The 26,927-nt window shown below is 35.6% G+C and overlaps 1 protein-coding gene across 1 annotated transcript in view; it reads left to right on the top strand.

Annotated features, from left to right (window-relative positions):
• The window catches only part of MOXD1 (monooxygenase DBH like 1), a 107,084-nt gene extending 80,784 nt beyond the window's left edge, over positions 1-26,300 (top strand). Inside the window, exons 9-12 of the mRNA XM_055264324.2 lie at positions 1,298-1,357; positions 6,280-6,422; positions 24,329-24,497; positions 24,968-26,300. Of these exons, the coding sequence (XP_055120299.2) occupies positions 1,298-1,357; positions 6,280-6,422; positions 24,329-24,497; positions 24,968-25,132 (537 nt within the window). The 3' untranslated portion in view covers positions 25,133-26,300. The remainder of the gene's footprint in view (positions 1-1,297; positions 1,358-6,279; positions 6,423-24,328; positions 24,498-24,967) is intronic.
• The last annotated feature ends 627 nt before the right edge of the window (positions 26,301-26,927 follow it).

The raw sequence follows: 26,927 nt of genomic DNA, 5'->3' as shown, positions 1-26,927 counted from the left end.
CTGAAGACCGGGTTTTTAAATGGGAACTGTCAGGGAGAAGACATGGCACAATAGGATGTAAAAGGAAAGTTGAAAAAACAGAAGAAAACGATAAAGAGGAAAAGGATCTTCTTTTTACGAATAGCTATCCCTTAAATCCATAGCTTTGGATCTTAGAAATTCTTTGATACATCCTGAGAGTAGAAAGAAGTTTGAGAAACGGTGATCTTGTCAAGGTTGTTAAGGACTACACTCTATTTTATTATGATGTCTCCGGGGCTTTCCAAACAATGTTATCTCAGAGCTTCCTAACTGCTGCACCATGATTATGGCATAAGTGCGATGAGATACTGATCTCTGGGCCCTTTGAGTGGCGTTGCAGGGGGGTCAAATTTAAGGGCAAAAGCCCAGAGATGACGGCCTCAGGTCCATGAATAGCTTCATCTGCTTACCTTAAAGGGGAAACATAAAAATGTTATCATTTTCCATGTGTATTGTAATGTACAAAAGGATGGAAAACACTAGAGCAATAAACTCCTATTAATTTGCCTCACAATTCTATCATAAGGAAATAAAGGCATAACTAGAGAGCTTTAAAGAAAATAATGTAAATGAAGAGGTGATCACAATATGTCTGAGGTTTATTAAGTGTTCATTTGCTACTAATGACTATATGTTATGTCATTTAATCTGCTCATAACAGCTGTGAAAAAAAAAGGACTTCTTTTTTTTTTTTTTTTTTTTGAGATGGAGTCTCGATTTGTCACCCAGGCTGGAGTACAGTGGTGCAATCTCAGCTCACTGCAACCTCACCTCCTGGGTTCAAGCAATTCTCTGCCTCAGCCTCCTGAGGAGCTGGGATTATAGGTACCTGCCACCACCCCTGGCTAATTTTTGTATTTTTAGTAGAGACGGGGTTTCACCATCTTGGCCAGGCTGGTCTTGAACTCCTGACCTCGTGATCCATCTGCCTTGCCCTCCCAAAGTGCTGGGATTACAGGTGTGAGCCACCGCGCCATGGCCAAAAATAAGAGCAATTTTTATCTTTAGGTTTTAGATGAACAAATTGTGCCTGGGTTATACGTAGGTCATCCAGCTAGAATGTTGTGGAGTCTGGCTGAAACACAGAGAGTCCTATTTATTTGCTTGCTTGTTATATTAGCAAACCTAGAATTAAACAGATCAGAGATCTTCTGCTGAATCAAATTACTTGGTGCATCCATTCATACAGCAAATATTAACTGTTGATGTACAAATGTATTTGATAAATAAGCCAGCATAAAACTTCAATCTGAAAGCTTTTACTTTTATGTTTCAGGGAGATAACCTAATTACTGAATGTCGCTACAACACGAAAGATAGAGCTGAGATGACTTGGGTAAGAAAACTTTTATTATTATTGAAGTTCATTTATGGAGAGAAAGAAATAGACTTGATTTTAGAAGAAAAAAGTAAAAACCATTTCCATTTGGAAAGAAAAGTTCTAAAAATCTTGAGCATCAAATATCATAAAAGTTACATCAGAGATGTTTTAGCATTTTCTAAGACTTCAAATTAACTAATGGTATTATAGTATTAAATAATATTTGGATAATATTTGGAGTGTAATTTATTGACTCTTTCATGAAAAGCTATCCTTAGTCTTTTAATTTTTCTCATCTTTTTAAAATAACTGTGGTCATTAATTGACTCTCTGCTTGAGTCTGGCTTAGATAAATCCAGACTTCCAAAGGGAGAATGAATTTCATGACCTTGAGGCCTCTGACTCAAAGAGAAATCTGGTCCCAACAGATTTATTGGGGGAATTCCACCAAGCATTCAAGAAATAGATAATTCATTTCTTTCTCAATCTCTTTCAGGAACACAAAAAGAGGGAACATCTCCCACCAAGTCATAAAATGTAGTTAACATAATCTTAAAACTAAAACTTCATAAGGATAGTATAAAAGGAGCCAGTAGCATGCACCTGATGGAAATAACTTGGACAAGAGTTTGACAAACCAAATCCTTTTTTATATACAAATCTAATGATAAGACCAACTTGAGTTTAGCTAAGGAATATAAAATTGATTTAAATTAGGAAATATATTAAAGCCTTCTATATGAAGATATTGAAAGAAAAAGACATATAATCACCTCAACAGAGGTAGAGAAAGCATTCATAAAATTCAAGTTTATTGTTGACAGGGGAGATGTTTAGCAAGCCTGGAATAGGACGGAATTGTCTTAACTAGGTAGAAGTTAGCTATGAAAAAGCTATAGCAAATATTAAATTAAATGAAATACTATAAGTGTTTTTTTTCAAGTTAGGAAGAATATAAGGGTATTTGTTATCACTACTTGTATTCAACATTGTACTGGAAAAGATACAAAAATGAGATATAAGGATCAGAAAGGAAGAAGTGAAGAAGCAAAACACATTACTCACAGTTACTGTAATTTTCTGCATCAAACCCTCCTCCAAATTGATACTATCTAAAATTAATTGCATTTGAGTGTATAAGAAATAATCTCAAGAAAATACAATTTAAAATAAAAATTAAACAGAAATCTGTTTTATTTAGACAGATCAAATCTGTTTTGTTTAGACAGATCAAACACATCTGTCTAACACTAGATGTGTTTGATCTCTGTGAAAAAAATATAAATCTTTATTGGGAAACATTAAAGAATGCCTAAAGACAGTAAGAGATACTGTGTTCATGGATAGAAAGGCTCAGTAAAATAAAGAAAATACTTCTATTCATATTGGCCCATAAATTTGATATTATTCTAGTAAAAAATTTCAGAGAAATTTTATGATTTGAGGTTTTGGTATCCTAGCTAAGGAATCTTCACCAGACCAAAGCTGCAAATATTTTCATCTTTTTTTAATTTATATAAACATTTTGCTGTTTTAGCTTTTACATGGAGCAAGTTGATTCTAAAATTTACACAGAAGAGCAAAAGGTTAAAAATAGGCAAGACAAAACTAAAAAGAACAAGATAGAAAACAATCTACTAGATAAGAAGGCTTATTTTAAAACTGGCGATTAATACAATATGCTTTGAGTCCCAAGTTAGAAGACTTGGAACAGAAGAGGCATCTCAGAAACAGACCTACAAATTCTACAGATGGAAACTTGGTTTATGATAGACATAGCATTTAGATAAATGGAAAAGGATAAACTTTTTATTAAAGGGTGCTGGCACTAATGGATATCCATATGACATAAATAAAACTGAGTCTTTAATTTCACACAATGCATAAAAATCAATGCCAGATGTATTAAATATTTAAATGTGAACAGCAAAAATTTAAAACCACTGGAAGAAAAAATACCTGAATACATCTTCATGATTTGGAGTACTTAAGAATTTTTTAAGCAAAACATAAAAAGCACAAACTATAAATAAAAGATTAACAAATTTGACTACGTCAAAGCTTTTGCTTACCACAATAAAACACTATTAAGAAATTAAGAAGAGTTTTAAACTGGGAAAAATATTTGCAATACATAGATTAACAGGACATTATCATCTAGCTTATAAAACAAAGTCCATAAATCAGTGACAGAAGCATACAATAAAAGAGGATAAGACGAAAGCATTTCAAAGAAATAATAACCCATATAGATACTATAAATATATGAAAAGATGCTCAATTTTGTTTAAAACCAAAGTCATGCAAATATAAACCAGAGTGAGATATTTTGAACTCACAAGTTTGGCAAAATTTAAAATAGCATTTCCATTGTGCTGAAACTGGAACACTTATACACTGCTAGTAGTGATTTAAATTTGTAAAACCATCTTGGGGAAAAATATGGCATTATCTAGTAAAATTAGAGATTCATATATACTCTACTCAGTTCCGTTCCTATGTAGATTTAACCTTGGAATTACTTTTGCAGAATGTGTTTCAGGAGAGAAATATGTAAACTATTCATAGTAACATGTAATAATATAGGAATGAAAAAATTCTGGAAATATCTCAAATACTCATCAAAAGGTGAACAAATAAATGTGGTATTATATAATGAAACAGTATAAAGTTATGAAAATTAATGAATGAAAGCTGCCTATGTTAACATAAATGTATCTGAAACACAAATACTGTTGACTGAAAAGAGCAAGCTTGCAGCAGAATATATATAGTGTGATATTATGTGTGTAAAGTTCAGGAAAATTAAGCAATATATTATTTAGGGATACATACTTCAATATACTGAATGTTAAGTGTAATGAAAAGCAACAGAAAGATAAAATATTAAGATAGTAATCATCTTTGGTTGAAATGGGAAGAAGAGGGATAGAAGCTGGGCACACACGGAGTAGTCAATGTACTGGTGTTGGTTTTATTTTTTTCTCATGCCTTATGTATAATTTTTGTTGTTGAAATATTTTACTAAAGACATAATAAATGAGTTATTATTATAGTGGGTATTTTGGTGCACTGTCTTGATACCCTCTTCAGGGCCAACACAACCAAACCTCAGCCAGTGGGAATATCAGATGATAATATGATAGCTCACAGCTGTGTACCTCACTGGACATTCCCCTTGGTGTTAGAGAATAACTTCTTAAAATTATGATCCTTACAGTAGGAGAGCCAGCAGTCAGTGACTAGTTGATAAGAGGCTGCAAAGGCCCAGCTTTCTTTCTACAATTTGGTACAACTCTGAACAGCCATCCTAACTTAAGGATAAATTAAATACAATATTTACTGAGGCATCAGATGCAACTTCATTTGCAGATCAGCATCTCCCTTTGCCTAATCCTGCCTTGCTCATCAAGTGCAAAACATCATGTTTTTGCAGTTAGTAAAATCATTGTATATTAGCCCCTACATTAATTTAGAATATAAACAATATTAAGTTTTTCACCTTTGTTTTCAAAAGTTGGATTTTGCTGGATACAGAATTCTTGGTTGGCAGTTGCTTTTCCTTTGCAACACTTGTGAATATATAATTCAATATCTTTTTGTTATTTCCATCATTTATGATGAAATGTCAGCTGTCAGTTGTATTCTTGTTCACCTATATATGATGTGTCATTTTTCTCTTGCTGCTTTCAAGATTTTCTCTTATGTTTGGTTTTCAGCAGTATGACTGTGATGTGTCTAGGTATGGCTCTTTTTGTATTTACCTTTGGATTTGTTGAGCTTCTTGGGTCTGTAAGTTAATGTTTTTCATAAAATTGGGGATTATTTCAGGCATTATTCCTTTGAATATTTTTTCTACCTTTTTGTCTTCTTCCTCACATTCTAGAACTCCAACTACATGTATTTAACATACATGAAAACGTACGTATATGTTAGACATAAATGCTAGAACATTTAATATTGGCCCATAGATCTCTGAAATATTTTCACTTTTCTTTAGTCTTTTTTCTCTCTTATTTGAATAGGATAATTTCTATTGATTAATATTCAAGTTCACTGATATTTCCTTGCTCATTTGAAACCTGCTGTTGAGCTCATCCTGTGAAGTTTTTATTTTGTTTTGGTACCTCTCAGCTCTAGAATTTCTATTTTTAAAAACGTTCTTCTTTCCTGATGTCATTCCTTATCTGTTTACTCATTTTTAAGATATTTGCCTTTAATTACTTGGGCATGTTTTTCTTTAACTCTTTGAACACTTTTTAAAACAGCTTTATTGAACATATTTTTATGTTTTCAAGTCATTGTCTAATAAATCCAGCATCTCAATCTTACAATCCATTTCTACTGACTTTTCTCCATTGAAGATAGATAATAATTTCCTGTTTCTTTTCCCGCTTAATAATTTTTGGTTGAAATTAGACATATTAGATAATATGTTGTAGTAACTCTGGATTCTGTTCTTTTGAGGGTCTTTAATCTTTTTCCAAATTTTAGTAGGCAATTAACTACCTAGATTCAAAATATGAAATCTTTCTCCCTTGTGGTATGCAGCTGCTAATGTTTATACACATGAAGACAAGATTCTAGAAAACTCAATTAAATCAGAAAAATTTCCTGCAAAAATTCCTGATTGATTGGTATTATGCTAACCAAACATCTTTATGATTCTCTGAAATGTTCACTGTGTTGAAAAGTTTACATCCTATCAGCAGAATTTATTAGGTTATTTAAGAAAGGCAAATTTTCAAAGTGGAAATAATTCTATTAATTTTTAATTGTGTCATTACCTTTTAAAAAAGCCAGTTTTTAAAATTTTCAGCTTTAAGATGTATTAAATTTTAATACTGGAAGGAACTGTGTGACATTAATGACTTGTGTGCTTTAAATGTCAAAGTTGGTAGAACGCATACTTTGCTAAATAACCCATCTGTTTTCAGGGAGGACTAAGCACCAGGAGTGAAATGTGTCTCTCATACCTTCTTTATTACCCAAGAATTAATCTTACTCGATGTGCAAGTATTCCAGACATTATGGAACAACTTCAGTTCATTGGTGTTAAGGAGATCTACAGACCAGTCACGTAAGTAGTAAATGTATTTCATGATGGGGTAATGTATTTCAGAGAAAGTGGGCTTTATTGTCATACTGGATCCATTACCACTTTATAGAAATTTTTATGCACTGTTTGTTCTGTTTGATTACTTTTAACTGGGGAGACCCAGTAACCTTTTTGATTACTATGTCCAGAGTCCCCAAGACCACCCTCAGGTTCTGTGATTTTCTAGGATTACCTACAGGACTCAGCAAATAGTTGTATTCATGGAAAACATTTATTATGGTGAAAGCATACAAAGCAGAAAGAATAAACGGAAAAGCTATATGAAGCAAAGTCCAGAGGAAACCAGGCGCAAGCTTCCAAGAGCCCTCTTCCAGTGGATTCCCACAGAATGCACCAAATTCCACCGTCATCAAATTGTGACAACATATATGGAATGTTGCGTATTGGAGAAGTTCATCACAGATTCAGTGCTCAGAGTTTTTTGGGGGAACTAGTCATATAGGTGCTCTCTGCCTACTGCTTACCAAAATTCCATACTTCCAGATGGAAAGCAGGTGTTCAGCATAAACTGCGTTGTTTGCACAGTCTAGGCACAATGAGTCACTCTTATCATTAGAGAAAGTTTATGTCAATATAGGAAATCGTTTACTATGTAAGTTTCCAGGCAACTGCCAAGGATTATCCTTGCAAGCAGGCCTTTCTGGGGTGGGCCTATTATGTTAACTCTTTAGGTATGATTGTACTCTTTAGGTACAATTATGGGAGCTTTTTAAGATATAATAAACAAGATTCATATTATCCCTCCCCTCTTGAGATTATATTCTGGAGTGAGGGAGAGGTAATAAACAAAAAAGATATTTTAAATAGTAATAGATGTTATGAAGACAAAACAGTGAAGGAAGTATGTAGTTGTTGTCAATAGGATAAAGAAAGCCTCTCTGGGTTGGTGATATCTGAGCAGCGACCTCCATGATAAGAAGCCAACTATAGAGATATGCAAATTCTACACAGGAAAGAGCCAGTGTAATGACCCTGTGGTTAGTCTGAACCTACCGTGTTTATGGAACAGCAAGAGAGTGCATTTGGCTGGAGAAGAGTGAAGTATGGTAGAGAATAAGTGAGGACACGTGAGAGCAGGTGGGACCAGATGATTTAGGACTTTATGGGCAACATAAGGCCTTGGGGCTTTGAGTGCAAAGGGAAGCAATTAAAGGATATAAGTAAAGTCAATTTGGCTACTATGTTGAGAAAGGACTCTAGGAGGGCTAGACTGGAAGGAATATCAATCAGGAAACTATTGTGATTGTCTAGTTGAGGGATGAGGGTCAGTTGTGCCAAGGTGGTGACACCGAGTTGATGAGACACATTCCATTCAGGTTAATTTTTGAAAGGAGCACTCATAGGCTTGCTGATCAATGGCATCTCAGGGAGGCAGTGAGGGATAGAGCAGAGTAAAGGCTCAGTGATGGTGTGTGAATGGTCTTAGGGGAACATGCCTGAGGATGATATTGAGAATTCTGTTTTGGATATATTAAGGTTGATCTATCTCTTCTTACTGATGTCAGTGAGAAGAATTAGAATGGCTGGTGGAAATTTGGGGATGGCTGAATTCGTTTTAATATAAAGAAGAATTTTCTAATGATCACTACTTTTCAAAATGAAAGGGACTGATGTAATTATGTAATTAGAGAAAATATACACATAGAGATTTTTTTGTTTTTGCTTTTTTGAGACAGAGTTTCACTCTTGTCGCCCAGGCTGGAGTGCAGTAACGCGATCTCAGCTCACTGCAACCTCTGCCTCCTGGGTTCAAGTGATTCTCCTGCCTCAGCCTCCTGAGTAGCTGGGATTACAGGCGCTCACCACCATGCCCAGCTAATACTTTGTATTTTTAGTAGAGACAGGGTTTCGCCATGTTGAGCAGGCTGGTCTCGAACCCCTGACCTCAGGTGATCCACCCGCCTCGGCCTCCCAAAGTGCAGGGATTATAGGTGTGAAACACCATGCCCAGCCACACATAGAGTTTTGAGACAAATGTTTAAGGAGAGAGTGAAAAAACATTCAGTGAGGATATGGTAAAATGCAGATGATGAAGGAGAATAAAAATCTGGTCAAGTTTTTGTGCCTAAATATTACAGGATTGTGAATTATGAACTGAGACCCACCCCTCTTTTGAATTAAATTTATGATTCATAGATAGGTTTTACTGAATTTTTATGCCAACAACAAAATGACCACTAGAAGAAATGCCTATATCCAATAAAATACAAAAAACAAAATGCTTACGTAAATTGGTTTATAGTTTACTAAGTATTTTCATATGCATGATTTTATAATTCATTTTTACACAATTCCAACAGGTAGAGCAAGACATGCAATCCCAGTTTTATAGGGGAGGAAATAGAAACCAAGAGATTAAGAAATTATTCAACATTATATAGTACATAATAAAAGGGAGAGCTGGGGTTTGTGTCTAGTCTCTGATCTCTTTCTCTCCATACAACATGCACATATAGGCCAATATAAAAATATACATAAATATATAACAAGTAAATAATTACATATGTAAACAAATTAAAACAACAAAAATCCAAGCATCACATAAAATATCATTTTAAAAACACTAGGATATAATCTTGGTTTTCAAATATTGATGTTATATTGTTCCTTACTTAGCCTTGAGTAGTCTTTTTCTCATTTAGAATATTTTTTACATATTGAATGGAAATGTTCTAATCAATGGTTAATTTGAGAGAATGTTAAAAACAAATGGATATTAAAAGCTGTATGTTTGCAAGATGATTGAAATGCATTCTTTGGCCTATTTTTTTTTTTTTTTAAGTTTAAATGGTACAAAGCCTCTAAAAATGCTCGGCTCTCCTGTTTCCCAATGACCTCCACCAGTGTCCATACCTTTGGTCTCCCTCAGGAAATACTCAAGTTGGGTTTTCATAATTTGGAAAGACAGGGAGAATTGCTTTACAGAACAAGGCTAGTTTTGAGGTGTCATTCTCCCCTGCCAAAAAAAGGAAAAAAAGAAAAAAAAAGGACGAAACCCTTTTAACTTCATGGTTAAATTTATTCCTCAAAAATATGAGCACAAAAGAGCCTCTATTTAAAAATACATGTTTAGACTTTAAATTAGATGTTCAAATCTAGTTCATCACCACAGTGACATAAATGATAGTGAAGGCAAAATTAACAAGGTGCTGGCTCAAACATCAGAACGAAAAATGGCTTAGGTGCTTTCTTTCTGTTTTGCTTAAAATAATATTTGCTTAAAAGAATATTACCAATTGGTATTCAGCGTATAATACTAAAAAGGAATATCATATAACATATGAACAAAACTCTTCTATTCTGTGCTTTTCATATAATGATTAATCAGGTTCTATATTTTATTTTAAACATTCTATAGCAATCCTAGGAAGGATTGATAGAAAAAATGAGACAACTATGTCTTGTCTCAATTTTATTGTCTGTTCTTGGGGGTGCTATTTCTGTCTGTCTCCTACAGATCTGGCAAGTCTTAAGGAAAAAGAAAAAATTCACAAAGATCAAATAACAAAATAGATAATGAGTTTAGATAAATTGTGTATTCCCTGTTTTACCATAAATCAAGACTGAATACGCAGGTCTGGTGAGATATAAGTAATGGAAAGTTCCTGTGTTGTTGGTTCTGTTCCTAAAAAAGCATAAATAGCTGTTTCTCCTCCTCTTTGCAGGAAAAATCACTTTATGTTTTTACTATTTAAAGCTCATACATGCTTATTATAAAGAGTTCAGGTAATGCAGAACAAGTTGTTATAAAGAAGGCAAAAGCAACCACCTCAAATTCTACTCAACATAAACATTGCTAACATGTTGATTGAATGTTATTATTAACATCTTAATATGTATATATTTACATAAAATGAATTGATTAAATACTGTTACAAGATTACAATTTATGCACTGTTTTTTAAAAACCATTGACTTTTAATTTTGTTTTAACTTACAAGAAAGAAACTAAAGTAAAACTGAACATTTGTTGAAGTTCAAATAAATGTTGTTGGTGTTGTTTTAACCACAAGAAATAATATTTTATGAAGAGGATCTCGAATGTTGACAAAATAGATCATAAAATCATCATAGTGATGTTAGATCATGTTAGATTCACTATAAATTTTAATTTTAGGTCATGAAAGATGGAGACGTTTATACTTTCACATTTTTCCCACTTCTGCTTTCTATACCACTAAATATTTATTATTTATATTATAATTATTATATTTTCAAGATTTTTAATGTTTACAGTTAATTATGAAACTATAATTCCCAGAATATTTAACATGACTTGATTAGATAAATAGATTCAATATAACCCTAATCTTTATGATTTCTACATTAATGAGTTTTGAAATTTGAGTCATTAGGATTTTATCTTCAAGTTGTTTAATCAGTAAGGGCTTGTGAGTGCCTTATGCCTCAAGTTCTTTCACATTTGGGAATTTCTACTCTTTTATTTGGACAGCAGTTTGGCTGGATATGATATTTTAGCATCATATTTCTTTCCCTTGGGAGATCTCTGGACAAATGGAGGAATTTTTCCTTTACCTGTAGGATTTATAAGTTAAATTGAATACACTTTAGTGTTGAGCATCTGAATTAAGTTTTCCTGGAACACAAAGTGTTTTTATTTATTTATTTATTCTAAACAAACAAACAAAAAACGGGATACAAGTGCAGAATGTGCAGTTTTGTTACATAGGTATACGAGTGCCGTGGTGGTTTGCTGCACCTATTGACCCATCTTCTAAATTTTCTCCCCTCACCCCCCATCCCCCAACAGGCCCTGGTGTGTGTTGTTCCCCTCTCTGTGTCCATGTGTTCTCATTGTTCAACTCCCACTTATGAGTGAGAGTATGTGGTGTTTGGTTTTCTGTTCCTGTGTCGGTTCGCTGAGGACATTGGCTTCCAACTTCATCCATGTCCTTTCAAAGGACATGATCTCATTCCTTTTTGTGGCAGCATAGTATTCCATAGTGTATATATACCACATTTTCTGTATCCAGTCTATTACTGATGGGCATTTGGGTTGGTTCCATGGCTTTGCTATTGTAAATAGTGCTGCAATAAACATACAAGTGCATGTGTCTTTATAGTAGAATGATTTATATTCTTTTGGGTATATACCAAGAATGGGATATTGCTGGGCCAAATGGTATTTCTGGTTCTAGATCCTTGAAGAATTGCTATACTGTCTTCCATAGTGGTGGAAATAATTTGCATTCTGACCAACAGTGTAAAAGCATTCCTATTTCTCCACAGACTCGCCAGCATCTGTTGTTCCCTGACTTTTTAATAATTGCCATTCTGACTGGAATGAGATGGTATCTCTTTGTGGTTTTGATTTGCATTTCTCTGATGATCAGTGATGTTGAGTTTTTTCATATTTCTTGGCTGCATAAATGTCTTCTTTTGAGAAGTGTCTGTTCATATCCTTTGCTGACTTTTTAATGGGATTTTTTTTCTTGTAAATTTGTTTAACTTCCTTGTAAGTTCTGGATATTAGACTTTGTTGGATTGCAAAAATGTTCTCCCATTCTGTAGGTTGCCTCTTTGCTCTGATGATAGTTTCTTTTGCTGTGCAGAAGCTCTTTAGTTTAATTAGATCCCATTTGTCAATTTTGGCTTTTGTTGCAATTGCTTTTGGCATTTTTTTTTTTTTTTTTTGAGATGGAGTCTCACTCTGTCACCCGGGCTGGAGTGCAGTGGTGCAATCTCGGCTCACTGCAAGCTCCTCCTCCCGGGTTCACGCCATTCTCCTGCCTCAGCCTCTCCAAGTAGCTGGGACTACAGGCGCCCGCCACCACGCCCGGCTAATTTTTTGTATTTTTAGTAGAGACGGGGTTTCACTGCGGTCTCGATCTCCTGACCTCGTGATCCGCCCGCCTCGGCCTCCCAAAGTGCTGGGATTACAAGCGTGAGCCACCGCGCCCGGCCGGCATTTTTGTCATGAAGTCTTTGCCCATGCCTATGTCCTGAATGGTATTAGCCTAGGTTTTCTTCTAGGGTTTCTATGGTTTGCAGTTTTACACCTAAGTCTTTAATCCATCTTGAGTTAATTTTTGTATAAGGTGTAAGGAAGGGGTTCAGTTTCTGTTTTCAGCCTGTGGCTAAGCAGTTGTCCCAGCACCATTTAGTGAATAGGAGATCCTTTCCCCATTGCTTGTTTTTGTCAAGTTTGTTAATGGTTGTAGATGTGTAGTGTTATTTCTGAGGTCTCTGTTCTGCTCCATGTCTGTTTTTGCACGAGTACCATGCTGTTTTGGTTACTGTAGCCTTGTAGTATAGTTTGAAGTCAGGTGGTGTGATGCCTCCAGATTTGTTCCTTTTGCTTAGGATTGTCTTAGCTATACAGGGTCTTCTTTGATTCCATATGAAATTTAAAATAGTTGTTGCTAATTCTGTAAAGAATGTCAATGGTAGTTTGATGGGAATGGCATTGAATCTATAAATTATGTTGGGCAGTATGACCATTTTCATGATATTGATTCTTCCTATCCATGAAAATGGAATGTTTTTCCATTTATTTTTGTCCTCTTTTATTTCCTTGAGCAGTGGTTTATAGTTCTCCTTAAAGAGCTCCTTCACATCCCTTGTTAGCTGTATTCCTAGGTATTTTATTCTCTTTGTAGCAATTGTGAATGGAAGTTCATTCATGATTTGGCTCTTTGTTTGTCTATTGTTGGTGTAAAGGAATGCTTCTGATTTTTCCACATTGATTTTGTATCCTGAGACTTTGCTGAAGTTGCTTATCAGTTTAAGAAGTCTTGGGGCTGAGATGATGGGGTTTTCTGTATATAAAATTATGTCATCTGCAAACAGAGATAATTTGACTTCTTCTCTTCCTATTCAAATACACTTTGTTTCTTTCTATTGCCTGATGGCCCTGGCCAAAATATCCACTACTATGTTGAATAGGAGTGGTGAGAGAGGGCATCCTTGTCTTGTACCAGTTTTCAAAGGGAATGCTTCTGGCTTTTGCCCATTAAATATGGTATTGGCTGTGGCATTGACATAAATAGCTCTTATTATTTTGAGATATTTCCATCAATACCTTGTTTATTTAGAGTTTTCAACAAGAAGGGACGTTGAATTTTATCAAAGGCCTTTTGTGCATCTATTGAGATAATCATGTGGTTTTTGACTTTGATTCTGTTTATGTGATGGATTATGTTTATTGATTTGCATGGGTTGAACCTGCCTTGTATCCCAGGGATGAAGCCAAGTTGATTGTGGTGGATAAGTTTTTTGATGTGCTGCTGGATTTGGTTTGCCAGTATTTTATTGTGGATTTTCACATCGATGTTCATAAGGAATATTGGCCTGAAGTTTTCTTTTTTTGTTGTGTCTCTTCCCGGTTTTGGTATCAAGATGATGCTGGCTTCATAAAATGAGTTAGGGAGGAGTCCCTCTTCTTCAATTATTTGAAATAGTTTCAGAAGGAATGGTAACACTTCCTCTTTGTATTTCTGGTAGAATTCAGCTGTGAATCCATCTGGTCCTGGGATTTTTTTGGTTAGTAGGCTATTAATTACTGCCTCAATTTCAGAACTTGTTATTGGTCTATTCAGGGATTCGACTTCTTCCTGGTTTAGTCTTGGGACGGTGTATGTGTCCAGGAACTTACCCATTTCTTCTAGATTTTCTAGTTTATTCGCATAGAGGTGTTTATAGTCTCTGATGGTAGTTTGTATTTCTGTGGGGCCATTGGTGACATCCCCTTTGTCATTTTTTTATTGTGTCTATTTGATTCTTCTCTCTTTTGTTCTTTATTTTCTAGCTAGTGATCTATCTATTTTGTTATTTATTTTTTTTTTTTTTTTTCAAAAAACCACTTCCTGGATTCATTGATTTTTTTGGAGAGTTTTTCCTGTCTCTGTCTCCATCAATTCTTTTCTGATTTTATTTATTTCTTGTCTTCTGCTAGCTTTTGGATTAGTTTTCTCTTGCCTCTCTATCTCTTTTAACTGTGATGTTAAGGTGTTGATTTGAGATCTTTCTAGCTTTCTGATGTGGGGATTTAGTGCTATAAATTTCCCTCTTAACACCGCTTTAGCTGTGTCCCAGAGATTTTGGTACATTGTCTCTTTGTTCTCATTGGTTTCAAAGAACTTGATTTCTGTCTTAATTTCATTATTTACCCAGGAGTCATTCAGGACTGGGTTGTTCGATTTCCATTAATTGTATGGTTTTGAGTGAGTTTCTTAATCCTGAGTTCTAATTTGATTGCACTGTGGTCTGAGAGACTGTTTGTTTAATGACTTCAGTTCTTTTGCATTTGCCGAGAAGTGTTTTACTTCCAATTATGTGGTCGATTTTAGAATAAGTGCCATGTGGCACTGGGAAGAATGTATATTCTGTTGATTTCAGGTAGACAGTTCGGTAGACGTCTACTAGGTCCTCTTGATCCAGAGGTGATTCCAAGTCCTGAATACCCTTATTAATTTTCTGTCTTGTTGTTCTGTCTAATACTGACAGTGGGGTGTTAAAGTCTCCCACTATTATCGTGTGGGAGTCTAAGTCTCTTTGTAGGTCTCTAAGAACTTGTTTTATGAATCTGGGTGCTCCTGTATTGAGTGCATATATATTTAGAATAGTTAGCTCTTCTTGTTGAATTGTTCCCCTTACCATTATGTAATGCCCTTCTTTGTCTTTTTTGATCTTTGTTGGTCTAAAGTCTATTTTGTCAGAGACTAGGATTGCAATCCCTGCTTTTTTTTTTCTTTCAATTTGCCTGGTAAATTTTCTTCCATCCCTTTATTTTGAGCCTATGAGTGTTTTTGCACGTGAGATGCGTCTCCTGAATATAGCACACTGATGGGTCTTGACTCTTTATCCAATTTGCCAATCTGTGTCTTTTAATTGGGGCCTTTAGCCGATTTACATTTAAGGTTAGTATTGTTATGTGTGAATTTGATAATTTGATCCTGTCATCATGCTGCTATTTGGTGATTTCGCACACTAGTTGATGCAGTTTCTTCATAGTGTCATTGATCTTTACAATGTGTTATGTTTTTGCAGTGGCTGGTACCAGTTTTTCCTTTCCATATTTAGTGCTTCTTTCAGGAGCTCTTCCAGGGCAGGCCTGGTAGTATCAAAATCCCTCAGCATTTGCTTGTCTGAAAAGGATTTTATTTCTCCTTCACTTATAAAGCTTAGTTTGGCTGGATATGAAATTCTGGGTTGAAAAGTCTTTTCTTTAAGAATGTTGAATATTGGCCCCCAATCTCTTCTGACTTGTAGAGTTTCTGCTGAGAGGTCCGCTGTTAGTCTGATGGGCTTCCCTTTGTAGGTGACCTGGCCTTTCTCTCTGGCTGCTCTCAACAGTTTGTCCTCCATTTTGACCTTGGAGAATCTGATGATTATGTGTCTTGGGGTTGATCTTCTCATGGAGTATCTTAATGGTGTTCTCTGTATTTCCTGATTTGCATGTTGGCCTTTCTTTTAGGTTGGGGAAGTTCCCCTGGATAATATCCCGAAGCATGTTTTCCAGCTTGTTTCCATTTTCCCTGTCTCCTTCTGGTATTCCAATGAGTCATAGGTTAGGTCTTTTTATGAAGTCCTATATTTCTTGGAGGCTTTGTTCACTCCTTCTCATTCTTTTTTCTCTAGTCTGGTCTGCATGCCTTATTTCAGCAAGGTGGCCTTCAAACTCTGATATCTTTTCTTCTGCTTGGTTGATTCGGCTGTTGATACTTGTGTATGCTTCATGAAATTCTCGTGCTGTATTTTTCAGCTTCGTCAAGTCATTAATATTCCTCTCTAAACTGATTATTCTTGTTAGCAGTTCCTCAACCTTTTATTGAGGTTCTTAGCTTCTTTGCATTGAGTTAGAACATGCTCCTTTAGCCCAGCATAGTTTTTATTACCCATCTTCTGAAGCCTGCTTCTGTCAATTCGTCCATCTGATCCTCCATCTAGTTCTGCGCCCTTGATGGAGCGTTGTTGCAATCATTTGGAGGAGAAGAGGCACTCTGGCCTTTTGGATTTTCGGCATATTTTTATTGATCCTTTGTCATCTTCATGAGTTTGTCCAGTTTTGGTCTTCTAGGCTGCTGACCCTTGGATGGGGTTTTTGTGGGTGCTTTTTTTGTTGTCATTGATGCTGTTGTTGTTGCTTCCTGCTTGTTTTTCTTTCAACAGTCGGGTCCCTCTTCTGTAGGGCTGCTGCATTTTGCTGGCGGTTCACTTCAGGCCCTATTAATCTGATTCTTTCCCACACCTGGAGATGACACTCCAGGAGGCTAGAGAACAGCAAAGATGAGTGCCTGCTCCTTCTTCTGGGACCTCTGACGTCAAGGAGCACCAACCTGATGCCGGTAGGATTACTCCTGTACAGGGTGTCTCACAACCCCTATTGGAGGGTCTCACCCATTTGGGTGGCACAGGGAACAGGACTCATTTTACAAAGCACTTTTTCCCTTGGTGGAGGGTGTGTGCCTTGCTGGGAGAAAACCCACTCATCTGGGCTGCCCGGATTCCTCAGAACTACCAGGAGGAAAGGCAAAGTCTGCTGGTCCACAGAGACTGTGGCCACTCCTCCCCTTAGGGGCTCAGGACTAGGGAGATCCAGCTTCTGTCCCTGAGCCTCTAGTTGGAGTCATTGGAGTTCCTCTAGGGAAGCCCCACCCAGTGAGGAAGGATGGGTCAGGGTCAAGCCTGAAGAGGCATTCTGGCAGAAGACTGCCACAGCCAGTGTGTTGGGCTGTGGGGGACAAGTCTTGTGACCAAGCCATCCAGCCTCTCTGGCTCCAGCAGGGGAAAAGCACAGTCTGGAGCTATAGAGATGGATGCCGCCCTTCCCCCGCCCAGGGAGCTTAGTATGTTAAGCAGTTGCGAGTCCCAGTGCTGGCTGCTGCTCCTCTCCCAAGGAGCTCAAACAGCTTAGAAAGCAGGCAGCTGCGGTGCTGGGCGACCCTGCCCTCAGGAGTTCGGTAGGCTTAAGCAGATTCCACTTGAGAGACTGTTGGCTAAGTTTATGTTTATTCCATAGACTCTCAAAATGTTCTTAAAATAATGTATTTTTCGTTCTTACCAGTGATGTGTAAGAACTCCTGTTACTCAATATTCTTGGCAGTATTTTGTATTTTCAGTGTTTTGCATTTTATCCATTTTAATGTGTATCTAGTGGTATTTTCTTGTGGCTTTATTTTCCATTTTCCTTGTGCCTAATGATATTGAGCCTCCTTCACATGTTTATTGGTTATTGTAAAGCAGGTTCACTGTGCAGGTTGTCTGAGTCCAGTAAGAAAGATCATACTTATACATAACAAGTTACATTAAATGGGTTTATTGCTTACAGATAGGCAGCGAAAACAACAGAATCCTAGAATTTATTGTAAGCCAGTTCTCCAAGGCTCAGGAAATCTGCCTGGAATAGATGGAGCCTCTACTGTACATGTCCCAGTTGCGTGGCAGCTGAAAGACCTTGAAAAGCAGCCCATTCTTGGTTTTATATCCCGGGACAATGTGAGATTCAAGGCTAAAGCATTGAAGGACACTCTGTTTCCAGGGGAGTCTGTTAGTCGGCTTGGGGTGTGATAACAAAATAGCTTAGACTGGGTAATTTATAAACTACAGAAAATTATTGCTTATTGTTGTGAAGACGGGGAAGTCCAAAATCAAGGCACCAGCAGTTTCAGTGTCTTCTGAGGGCTTGCTCTCCACTTCCAAGATGGCACCTTCTTGCTGTGTTCTCACAGGTCGAAGGTACAATTGGAAGGTTCCCTCAAGCCTTTTTTGTAAGGGTACTAATTCCATTCATGATGCATGGAACCCTCTTGACCTAATCACCTCCTCAAGGCCCCACCTCTTAATACACTGCAGTGGAGATGAGATTTCAACATGAGTTTTGGAGGGACATGAACATTCAAACCCTATTGGGGGTACTGGAACAGAACCCGGGCTATTCCAGTCAGTCCCTTCCCATCTCAAGATTTTGTGTTTCCAGCACATTCTATAGTTATTCTTGAGAGCTACAAGCAAAAATGAGAATGGATTGGATTGGTCCAGGGCCACTCAGAGAATTGTCCTAAAGTTTTATATATATATATATGCACACATACACATATGTATGTGTATATATGTATATATATGTGCATGTGTATAAATAAATGTGTGTGTGTGTGTGTGTGTGTGTATACAGTCAGCCCTCTGCTTTCCCAGAGGCAGAACATGGATTCTGCATCCATGGATTCAACCAACTTCAGATAAAAAAATGTTTGAAAAAATTGCATCTATATTGAACATATATGAATATTTTTATTGTCATCATTCCTTAACAATACAGCATAATAACCATCTACATAGCATTTACATTGTATTAGGTATTATAAGTAACCTGGAGATAATTTAAAGTAGATAGGAGCATGTGCATAGGTTATATGTAACTACTACACCATTTTATATAAGTGTCTTGAACATCACAGATTTTGCTATCCTCAGTCCCCCATGGATACCAAGGGACAACTGTGTATTTCTTTTTAATTATTTATTAGAATTTTTGTTCATTGTTAATTGAATTACTTGTTTTCTTATTATTGAGTTGTAAGAGTTCTTTATACTTTGGTTGCAAGTTCTCTGTTGGATGCATGTTTACAGACAATTTCTCCCAGTCTGTGGTTTGACTTTCATTTTATAGCTGTATTTATTGAAGTTTGTTTCATCATTTTTTTGGTTTGTTTTGTGCTTTTCATACCCTGCTTAAAAAATCTTTGCCTACTCAAGGGAAGACTTTCTCTTATTTTTCCCCCTGAAAAGTTCACAGTTTTAGCTTTTACATTTAGATGGATCCATTTTGAACACATTTTTGTGTGTAGTGTAAGGTAAATCCAACGTTCATTGTTTTTCATATAGATATCAAGTTGTGCAAGAACCATTTGATGAAAGAAAACTACCTTTTTACTATTGAATTAATTTGGAATATTTCCTGGAAAATCAGTTGTCCATATATTGGTTCTTTCTGGATTTTCTATTCTGTTTCATTGCTCTATATGTTTAGCCTTACTCTAAAACTACATTTAATTATTATAGTTTTATAGGAAGTCTTAAATGTAGGTCTCCAAAACTTTGTCATTTTTTTCCCAAAATTATTTTGATAGTCTAGGTTTATTCTATTTTCATACATAAATTTAAATCAACTTGCCAATTTCATTTTTAAAAAAGGACCTGCTGGGATTTGATTGGGATTATATTGAATTTCTAGACAATTTGAGAGAATTGATATCTTAACATTATTGAGTCTTCTATGAACATGGTATGCCTCTTCACTTATTTACTGTTCTTTCATTTCTCTAAGCACTTTTATGTGGTTTTTCAATATAGAAGTTTTGCACATGTTTTGTTAATAATATGTTTTTTTTTAAGTTTTAGTTATCTTTGTCTGCTAATTCTTTAATCTCTGTCATTTCAAGATCTTGGAGTATTGACTGATTTTTTCTTCTAGTTTAGATTCACATTTACATACTTGTTGGTGTGTTTAATAATTTTTGACTAGACATAGACAACAGGACATTATGCATGTTGTGTTAATTAGTACTAGTTTGTTTTTATTTCTTTAAAGAACCTTGTTAGTGTGAGTCTAGAATAGATGTTTACTCCGTGTAGTCAACAAAGACATTCCACTCTGGCTAGTTTGAGCTCAAATGTCTGCTAGCTCTATACAGGCTCTGGGAATTGTTTAGGTCACAATATTCTAGCTGTTCATTGCCCAGTCTTGTGGATTTTACCCTAAATATAGTTGGCTTATTGCTTAGTTACTGACTCAGAGGATCCTTATACAGATTTTTCCTCTGCAATAGGCTACCTTGAATACGTAAGCTTCTTCAGACTCCCTTAACTCTGGTTTTCATCTCCTTAACTTATTGAGATTGTCATTTTCTCTTTCGAAATCCCCTTTCCTGCATTCTGGTCCAGAGAATGCTTCTAGGCAGAAAGCTGGGATGAACATAATATTCAAACACCTTATTTGTTTCCTTACTTTTGGGGATCATAGTTCTGTGCTATTTCCCGATGTCCAAACCAGCTGTTTCATATGGTTTGTTGAATTTTGAGTTTTTTACAGGAAGTTAGTGTCAGTTACTCCAACATGGCCAAAAGTAGATGTCTGTTAATGAATTTTTGTTCCTTTTGCTAGTTTTTGATCACATGTTTACTTGCTTGATGGATGGAGAGTCTGTAATACAGTTCATTTAGCTATAAGTACATGGACACTGTTTCTTGGTTACATCTTCCATCTCTCTTCCTTCCTTCTCCTTCTCTACCCCAAGAAAGACACTAGCAATAAAACTTTTAAAACAGAGTCCAGAGAGGCTCAGATAAGAAATGTAACCACAGATTATTTTTCTCCATCTGCTTTTCAATTTATGTAGAACAGAGGGACCAAGTATAAAAATCATTAAACTTTTAAAATTTCCATTGATCAGTTTGAATTTATAAGAATAAATAGCTTTATGTTTCACTTAAAAATTTAAAAAATTACTCTACCATGGTATATTGCAGTAAACTTTGCTATCTTCTTAGAAAAACATGTCTCAGAGTTTAGATGGAATTTACAAAGGAAAATTACCCATCAATATTAAAGCATAATAATAACACTGTTTTTTATTGACTACAGTAATATATATATATATATATAAAATACCATTCGTTTACATGTATCTATGGATAGACATTTATACACTGACAAGATATGCAGAAATGTAACTTTTTATTTCTGTAACATTCCCAATTATTTCTAACTAATCCCTAATCCCAGTAAAAGCAGAAATACTTGCTACTTTAAGGTTACCTGTTTCTGGTTTAAAGCTTAGTCTTTTTGAAAAAAAAAGTATTCAGGATAAATATTCACTTTTTCAGTCTGCTCTTTTCTCTAGGAGATGATTTGGAAGTGTGTAGGATAGGCTAGAAAGGTTAGAGATGACAAGTAGGATGTTTATTAGTATAAAGTTATTATAGAACAGGGACCTAAACCAAGTTAGTGGGAGTGGAAAGGAGATGATAAATACGAGACAAAAATGCCATCTCAGAAAGGTTGGTGACCACATCCCCAGGTCACCCAGCCTCAGTCATTCTGTCTCCAACATACGAGCCACTGGGCTTGGCCTTTCTACATATCTGTTCTAAAAACTGACAAATGGGGTTACACCTCTTCTGTCACTTTACGTTGGGCAATCTCAATAATAGGCAATTTACTAAATTATTATAGCAGCAAAGCTTTTAAAGATTTCATCTGTGTATAATGGTCACACTATTCACTCTTAACAGCTGGGCGCCAGAGGCTTTAGGCCACCTAAGCACCGTAGTAAAGACTGTCGTGCCACCTTGTGGTGTTTCAGATGGTTACAGACTGATGATTTTCCCCTAGCATTTCTCTGGTAATAAAATTGATTTTCTCTTTTTCAAATTAGGCATTTTATCTTTTTGAAAAGTAAATTTTATTTTTAATAATTGACTTAAAATGATCAATACCTGTAGCTTTTAGTGCTTTTAAAAGGACATTGTATGCAAATATAATAACTTCTTTCAAGCCAAGTTTTTGCTTTATACTAATTCTGGATTGTATCTCTATGAAATTGTCACAATATGTTTAATTTTCAAATGGTGTAGATTTTAGGTCATTGCTAGGTATGTTTATGTAATGTGATGCTGATTGCTCTTACTTTATGGGACTTCACTTTAAGGTCTTTGTATAAAATAATGCATTTAAAACTCAACAAAGATAGATATTGATTCTAATTAAAGGAAATTATGAAAAATGTAAGGATCTGCATATATTACCTATTTTCCTCATTATCTCACTTATTGGATATGGAAGAAATATTTCAAATTTAGACATAAAAAATTATCTTTATAACTCCAAAAAATTAATAAGCAACTTTTAATTTACTTAAAAAGATGATATTCAATGTGCCTGAGTGGGTTATATATGTCAGAGAGAGAGAGAGAGAGAGAGAGTAATGACATAAATAAATTTTAAAAAGTGAAGATTAATGTATATTTTTCAGCTGAGATTATTTGGTAATTACAGAAATTACTGTAAAATCTTGGGATTTTGTGGGTGCCAAATACTTTCTAGTCACCATGATAATTTCCTGCAAGGTCCATGGATTAATGTAAAATTTTGTGACACGCCAACACTTACACTTTTCCCTTTTTCAGGAATCAATAATATAAAACTTATGTTTAATGAAAGACAACACCTGAATAGTATCTTTTCAAGCAAGTCATGTCATTCACTTTTTCACTTCACTTTTTCTGTCACTTTTTCTGTCTGCTCATGTCATTCTTGTGGTTTCTTTTTCCTTTCTTGGATATTTGGCATGTGATTTTTGGAGTGGCAAGTGAAGGCAGAGTGTATTCTATATAGGGTATTTTTTTTCTCAGTACATTTTTAAAATTTCAACTTTTATTTTAAGTTCAAGGATGCCATGTTTAGATTTGTTACAATGGTATATTGTGTGAAACTGGGGTTTGGGGTATGAATGATTCCATCACTCAGGTAGTGAGCCTAGCACCCAACAGGTAGTTTTTTCATTCTTGTCTCCCTCTCTCCCTCTCTCTCTAGTAGTTCCCAGTGTCTGTTTTTCCCATCTTTATGTCTAAGTGTACTCAATGATTAGATCCCACGTATATGTGAGAACACGCGGTTTTTGGTTTTCTGTTCCTGTGTAATTCACTTAGGATGATGGCCTCCAGATGCACCCATGCTGTTGCAAAGGACATGATTTCTCTCTTTTTTTTGTGGCTACATAGTATTCCATGGTGTACATGTACCACATTTTCTTTATCCAGTCCACCTTTGATGGACACCTTGGTTGATTCCATGTCTTTGCTATTGTGAATAGTGCTATGATGAACATACAAATGCCTATGGTCTTTTTGGTAGAACTATTTATTTTCCTTTGTGTATATAGCTAGTAATAGGATTACTGGGTTGAATGGTAGTTCTGTTCTAAGTTCTTTGAGAAATCTACAAACTGCTTCCACAGTTGGTTGAACTAATTTACATCCCCGCCAACAATGTATAAGCATTGTCTTTTCTCTGCAACCTTGCCAATATCAGTTTTTTTTTTTTTTTTTTTTGCATTTTAATAATAGCCCTTCTGACTGGTGAGATGGTATTTCACTCTGGTTTTTATTTGCATTTTTCTGATGATTATTAGTGATGTGGAGCATTTTTTCATTTTTTTGGCCGTATGTATGTCTTCTTTTAAGAAATGAGTAAAATTTTTGAAGCATTGATCAAATCACATTTTTTGTTGTTATTTATCTTCTCACTTAGCTAAGCCAAAACAGATCAGCCAGCAGGGGTCAGGCTTTTATAGTGCATGGGTTTGAACTTTCCATCTCTCATAGTATCTTTTAGGAACCTGCAGTTTTCTTGATTACACCATTAGCATTGTACTCTTCAAAAATGAATGCTTACCAGTTAATTTGTTAACTAGAACCAAACCAAATTAATGTAGAATTGTGAGGCTCTGTAGAGGATTTCTGAGACAAAATTATTTGTTTAAACTTTGACCGGTAATGTTGGCTCACATCTATAATCCCAGCACTTTGAGTGGTGGAGGTGGGAGGGTTGCTTGCACCCGGGAGTTCCAGACTAACCTTGGCAACATAGCGAGACCCAATCTCTATTAAAAAATATTAAATTAAAAATAAAATTAATGCCAGTCTGCTACTAAAATATATCATTCTTTAAAAAGATTTTATTTGGTATTTCTTCTAGTAATCGCTGATGAGCTCATCAACGTTTTGCATCAGGTTATCTATGTGTCTGAAAATGAATAAGTGTGAGATCTATTTTAGGACGTTGAAAAGTAAAGGAAACATGTAATGCATTTGTTCTGAATATGACTAATTGTGTCTTTTAAATTCAGGACCTGGCCTTTCATTATCAAAAGCCCCAAGCAATATAAAAACCTTTCTTTCATGGATGCTATGAATAAGTTTAAATGGACTAAAAAGGAAGGTCTCTCCTTCAACAAGCTGGTCCTCAGTCTGCCAGTGAATGTGAGATGTTCCAAGACAGACAATGCTGAGTGGTCGGTAAGCTCTTTTTAACCTCTGACAACCCAATTGACACATTTTATCTGAATCTATTACAGGAAAACCTAAGGAGAAGACAAATATCCAAAAATCCAGGGGTCCAGTTGCCTTTTAATGTCTGATAATTTTTGTTCAATGATTACTTGGGTTGAGTGAAAACTCCTCATTCTACCCCATTTCAAGAGATAAATTAGTTCTAAAACTAAGGTTGGGATAGAGCAGGAACAGGCTGGAATGAGTGCTGCAAAAAGCAATAAAGCCTGCTTTGTATTCTTTTCCAAAGGAGTGCCTGGCCCTCTTTTCTGTTTCCTCCTAAACCCTAGGTTTCTGACTCCCCCAGTGTGTGACTCCTTTGGTAACCACTCCTGCCCCCTTTATCCCTTGCAGAAGTGTGGGCAGCTGAGCGTGCTTGGTCACTGTCCTGCTTTAAATCAGATGTTCATTTGCATTGTTTGTGCTTCCGTTTTCAGATTCAAGGAATGACAGCATTACCTCCAGATATAGAAAGACCCTATAAAGCAGAACCTTTGGTGTGTGGCACGTCTTCTTCCTCTTCCCTGCACAGAGATTTCTCCATCAACTTGCTTGTGTGCCTTTTGCTACTCAGCTGCATGCTGAGCACCAAGAGCTTGTGATCAAAATTCTGTTGGACTTGACAATGTTTTCTATGATCTGAACCTGTCATTTGAAGTACAGGTTAAAGACTGTGTCCACTTTGGGCATGAAGAGTGTGGAGACTTTTCTTCCCCATTTTCCCTCCCTCCTTTTTCCTTTCCATGTTACATGAGAGACATCGATCAGGTTCTCTTCTCTTTCTTAGAAATACCTGATGTTATATATACATGGTCAATAAAATAAAACTGGCCTGACTTAAGATAACCATTTTTAAAAATTGGACTGTCATGTAGGAATAAAAGAATTATTTATTTCCTACTACATTCTGTTTTATTTAAATACTCATTGTTACTATTTCACTTTTTGACTTGACTTTTATATTTCCTACTACATTCTGTTTTATTTAAATACTCATTGTTACTATTTCACTTTTTGACTTGACTTTTATATTTCTTTAAAAAATTCCTTCCTTTTAAAAAATATAAAAGGGACTACTGTTCATTCCAGTTTTTTTCTTCTTTCTTGTTCTTCTAGTGTGACTTTTCAAGTGTAACAGCCATTCTTCCTGACTTTAACATTGTCCAGTTCTGGTCTTTTCTGTGAATTACCACTGGGCCCCTTACCTCAATGCTTTTTGTTGATGCCCACTCTGGTTCCCTTGTTTATCTGAGTCTGTTGGTACCCCAAATGACCCCACACCCATCTTAAAGTACTTTTTTTCACCTTCCCTGTTTAGTACTGGCCAGATGAGTTTTTTCTAGAGCTCTGTCACTCTCTGAAAAGAAAGAGGCTATGGGAAACATAGAAATGGCATGTATTAATAACTGATCATAGGCTGAGGAGAAAAAGTGTAGCTGGCTGCAAACCCAGTGCTGTGAGGGGACTTGTATGAGGTTCCAGAACAAAGACAGACCGTGTGAGCCAGTCCAGGAGAGTGTAAGTTCTGAATGGTTCCTTGCTGACTGTTGGGTGACACATGTACCACATACTGGCTCAATTTAAGTCATGGTTCTATTGTAGATTTATTTTTATATTAGTTAATAAATGACTTTAAATTGTCACCAATTGAAAATCTTGTCACTCTTTTGGTTTTCTTTATATAGCTCAGCCAAATCTTGTTTTATGTCCTGTCCTCATCTCTTAAGCTAAATCTGTTTGGATCATATTAATAAACTAAATGAAATTACATTTTTGTGTGGTATTTTATACGCTCCTTAAGAAAAGTAAGTGATTCAGTACTAGTATTGACAGTAAAAGTCAATTAAGAATGTTGCATTTTCCATTCCATTTTGAAGCCCTTTTTGCCCCACAATGTATTCAACACAAACCATATTGCCTTTTAAATAAATATGTTTTGGAGTATTTCCTTCTTGATTCTTAGAACTTGTACATTTGATGAAATGTTTTTAATATTTATGAGGCAAATTTTTGAGTTTACTTTATTTCTTTTTATTTTATAAGTGCTATTTCACATTCTATGATTTTCCATTCAAATATTTATATGAGAAATATAATTCCAAATGCTCCCTATTTGAAATTTTATGTTGATTTTTACTTCAGAATTTCTGAATTTGAGGTATCAAAGTCAAATGATTTCCTCCTGAGATTCTGTAATATTATATTTGTTCTTGGTAAGGAAGGTGAACATACCAGCTAGAAGAGGGTAAACAGCTTTGGAAGCTTAATTTGTGGAGCCAGGTCGGGGAATCTGTTCCATTGATGTTACTAAGAAGAAAGTTGACATTATTTTTCTGGAAATTCTCATGAATATATGTGATTTCAAGGAAGAGACTCTATTTCAAATTAGGATAAGTT

The sequence above is a fragment of the Symphalangus syndactylus genome, chromosome 2 (genome assembly GCF_028878055.3).
Source record: "Symphalangus syndactylus isolate Jambi chromosome 2, NHGRI_mSymSyn1-v2.1_pri, whole genome shotgun sequence".
Lineage (NCBI taxonomy): Eukaryota > Metazoa > Chordata > Mammalia > Primates > Hylobatidae > Symphalangus > Symphalangus syndactylus.
Note: the sequence above shows the minus strand (reverse complement) of the source record. Positions and strands in the feature narration are given on the sequence as shown.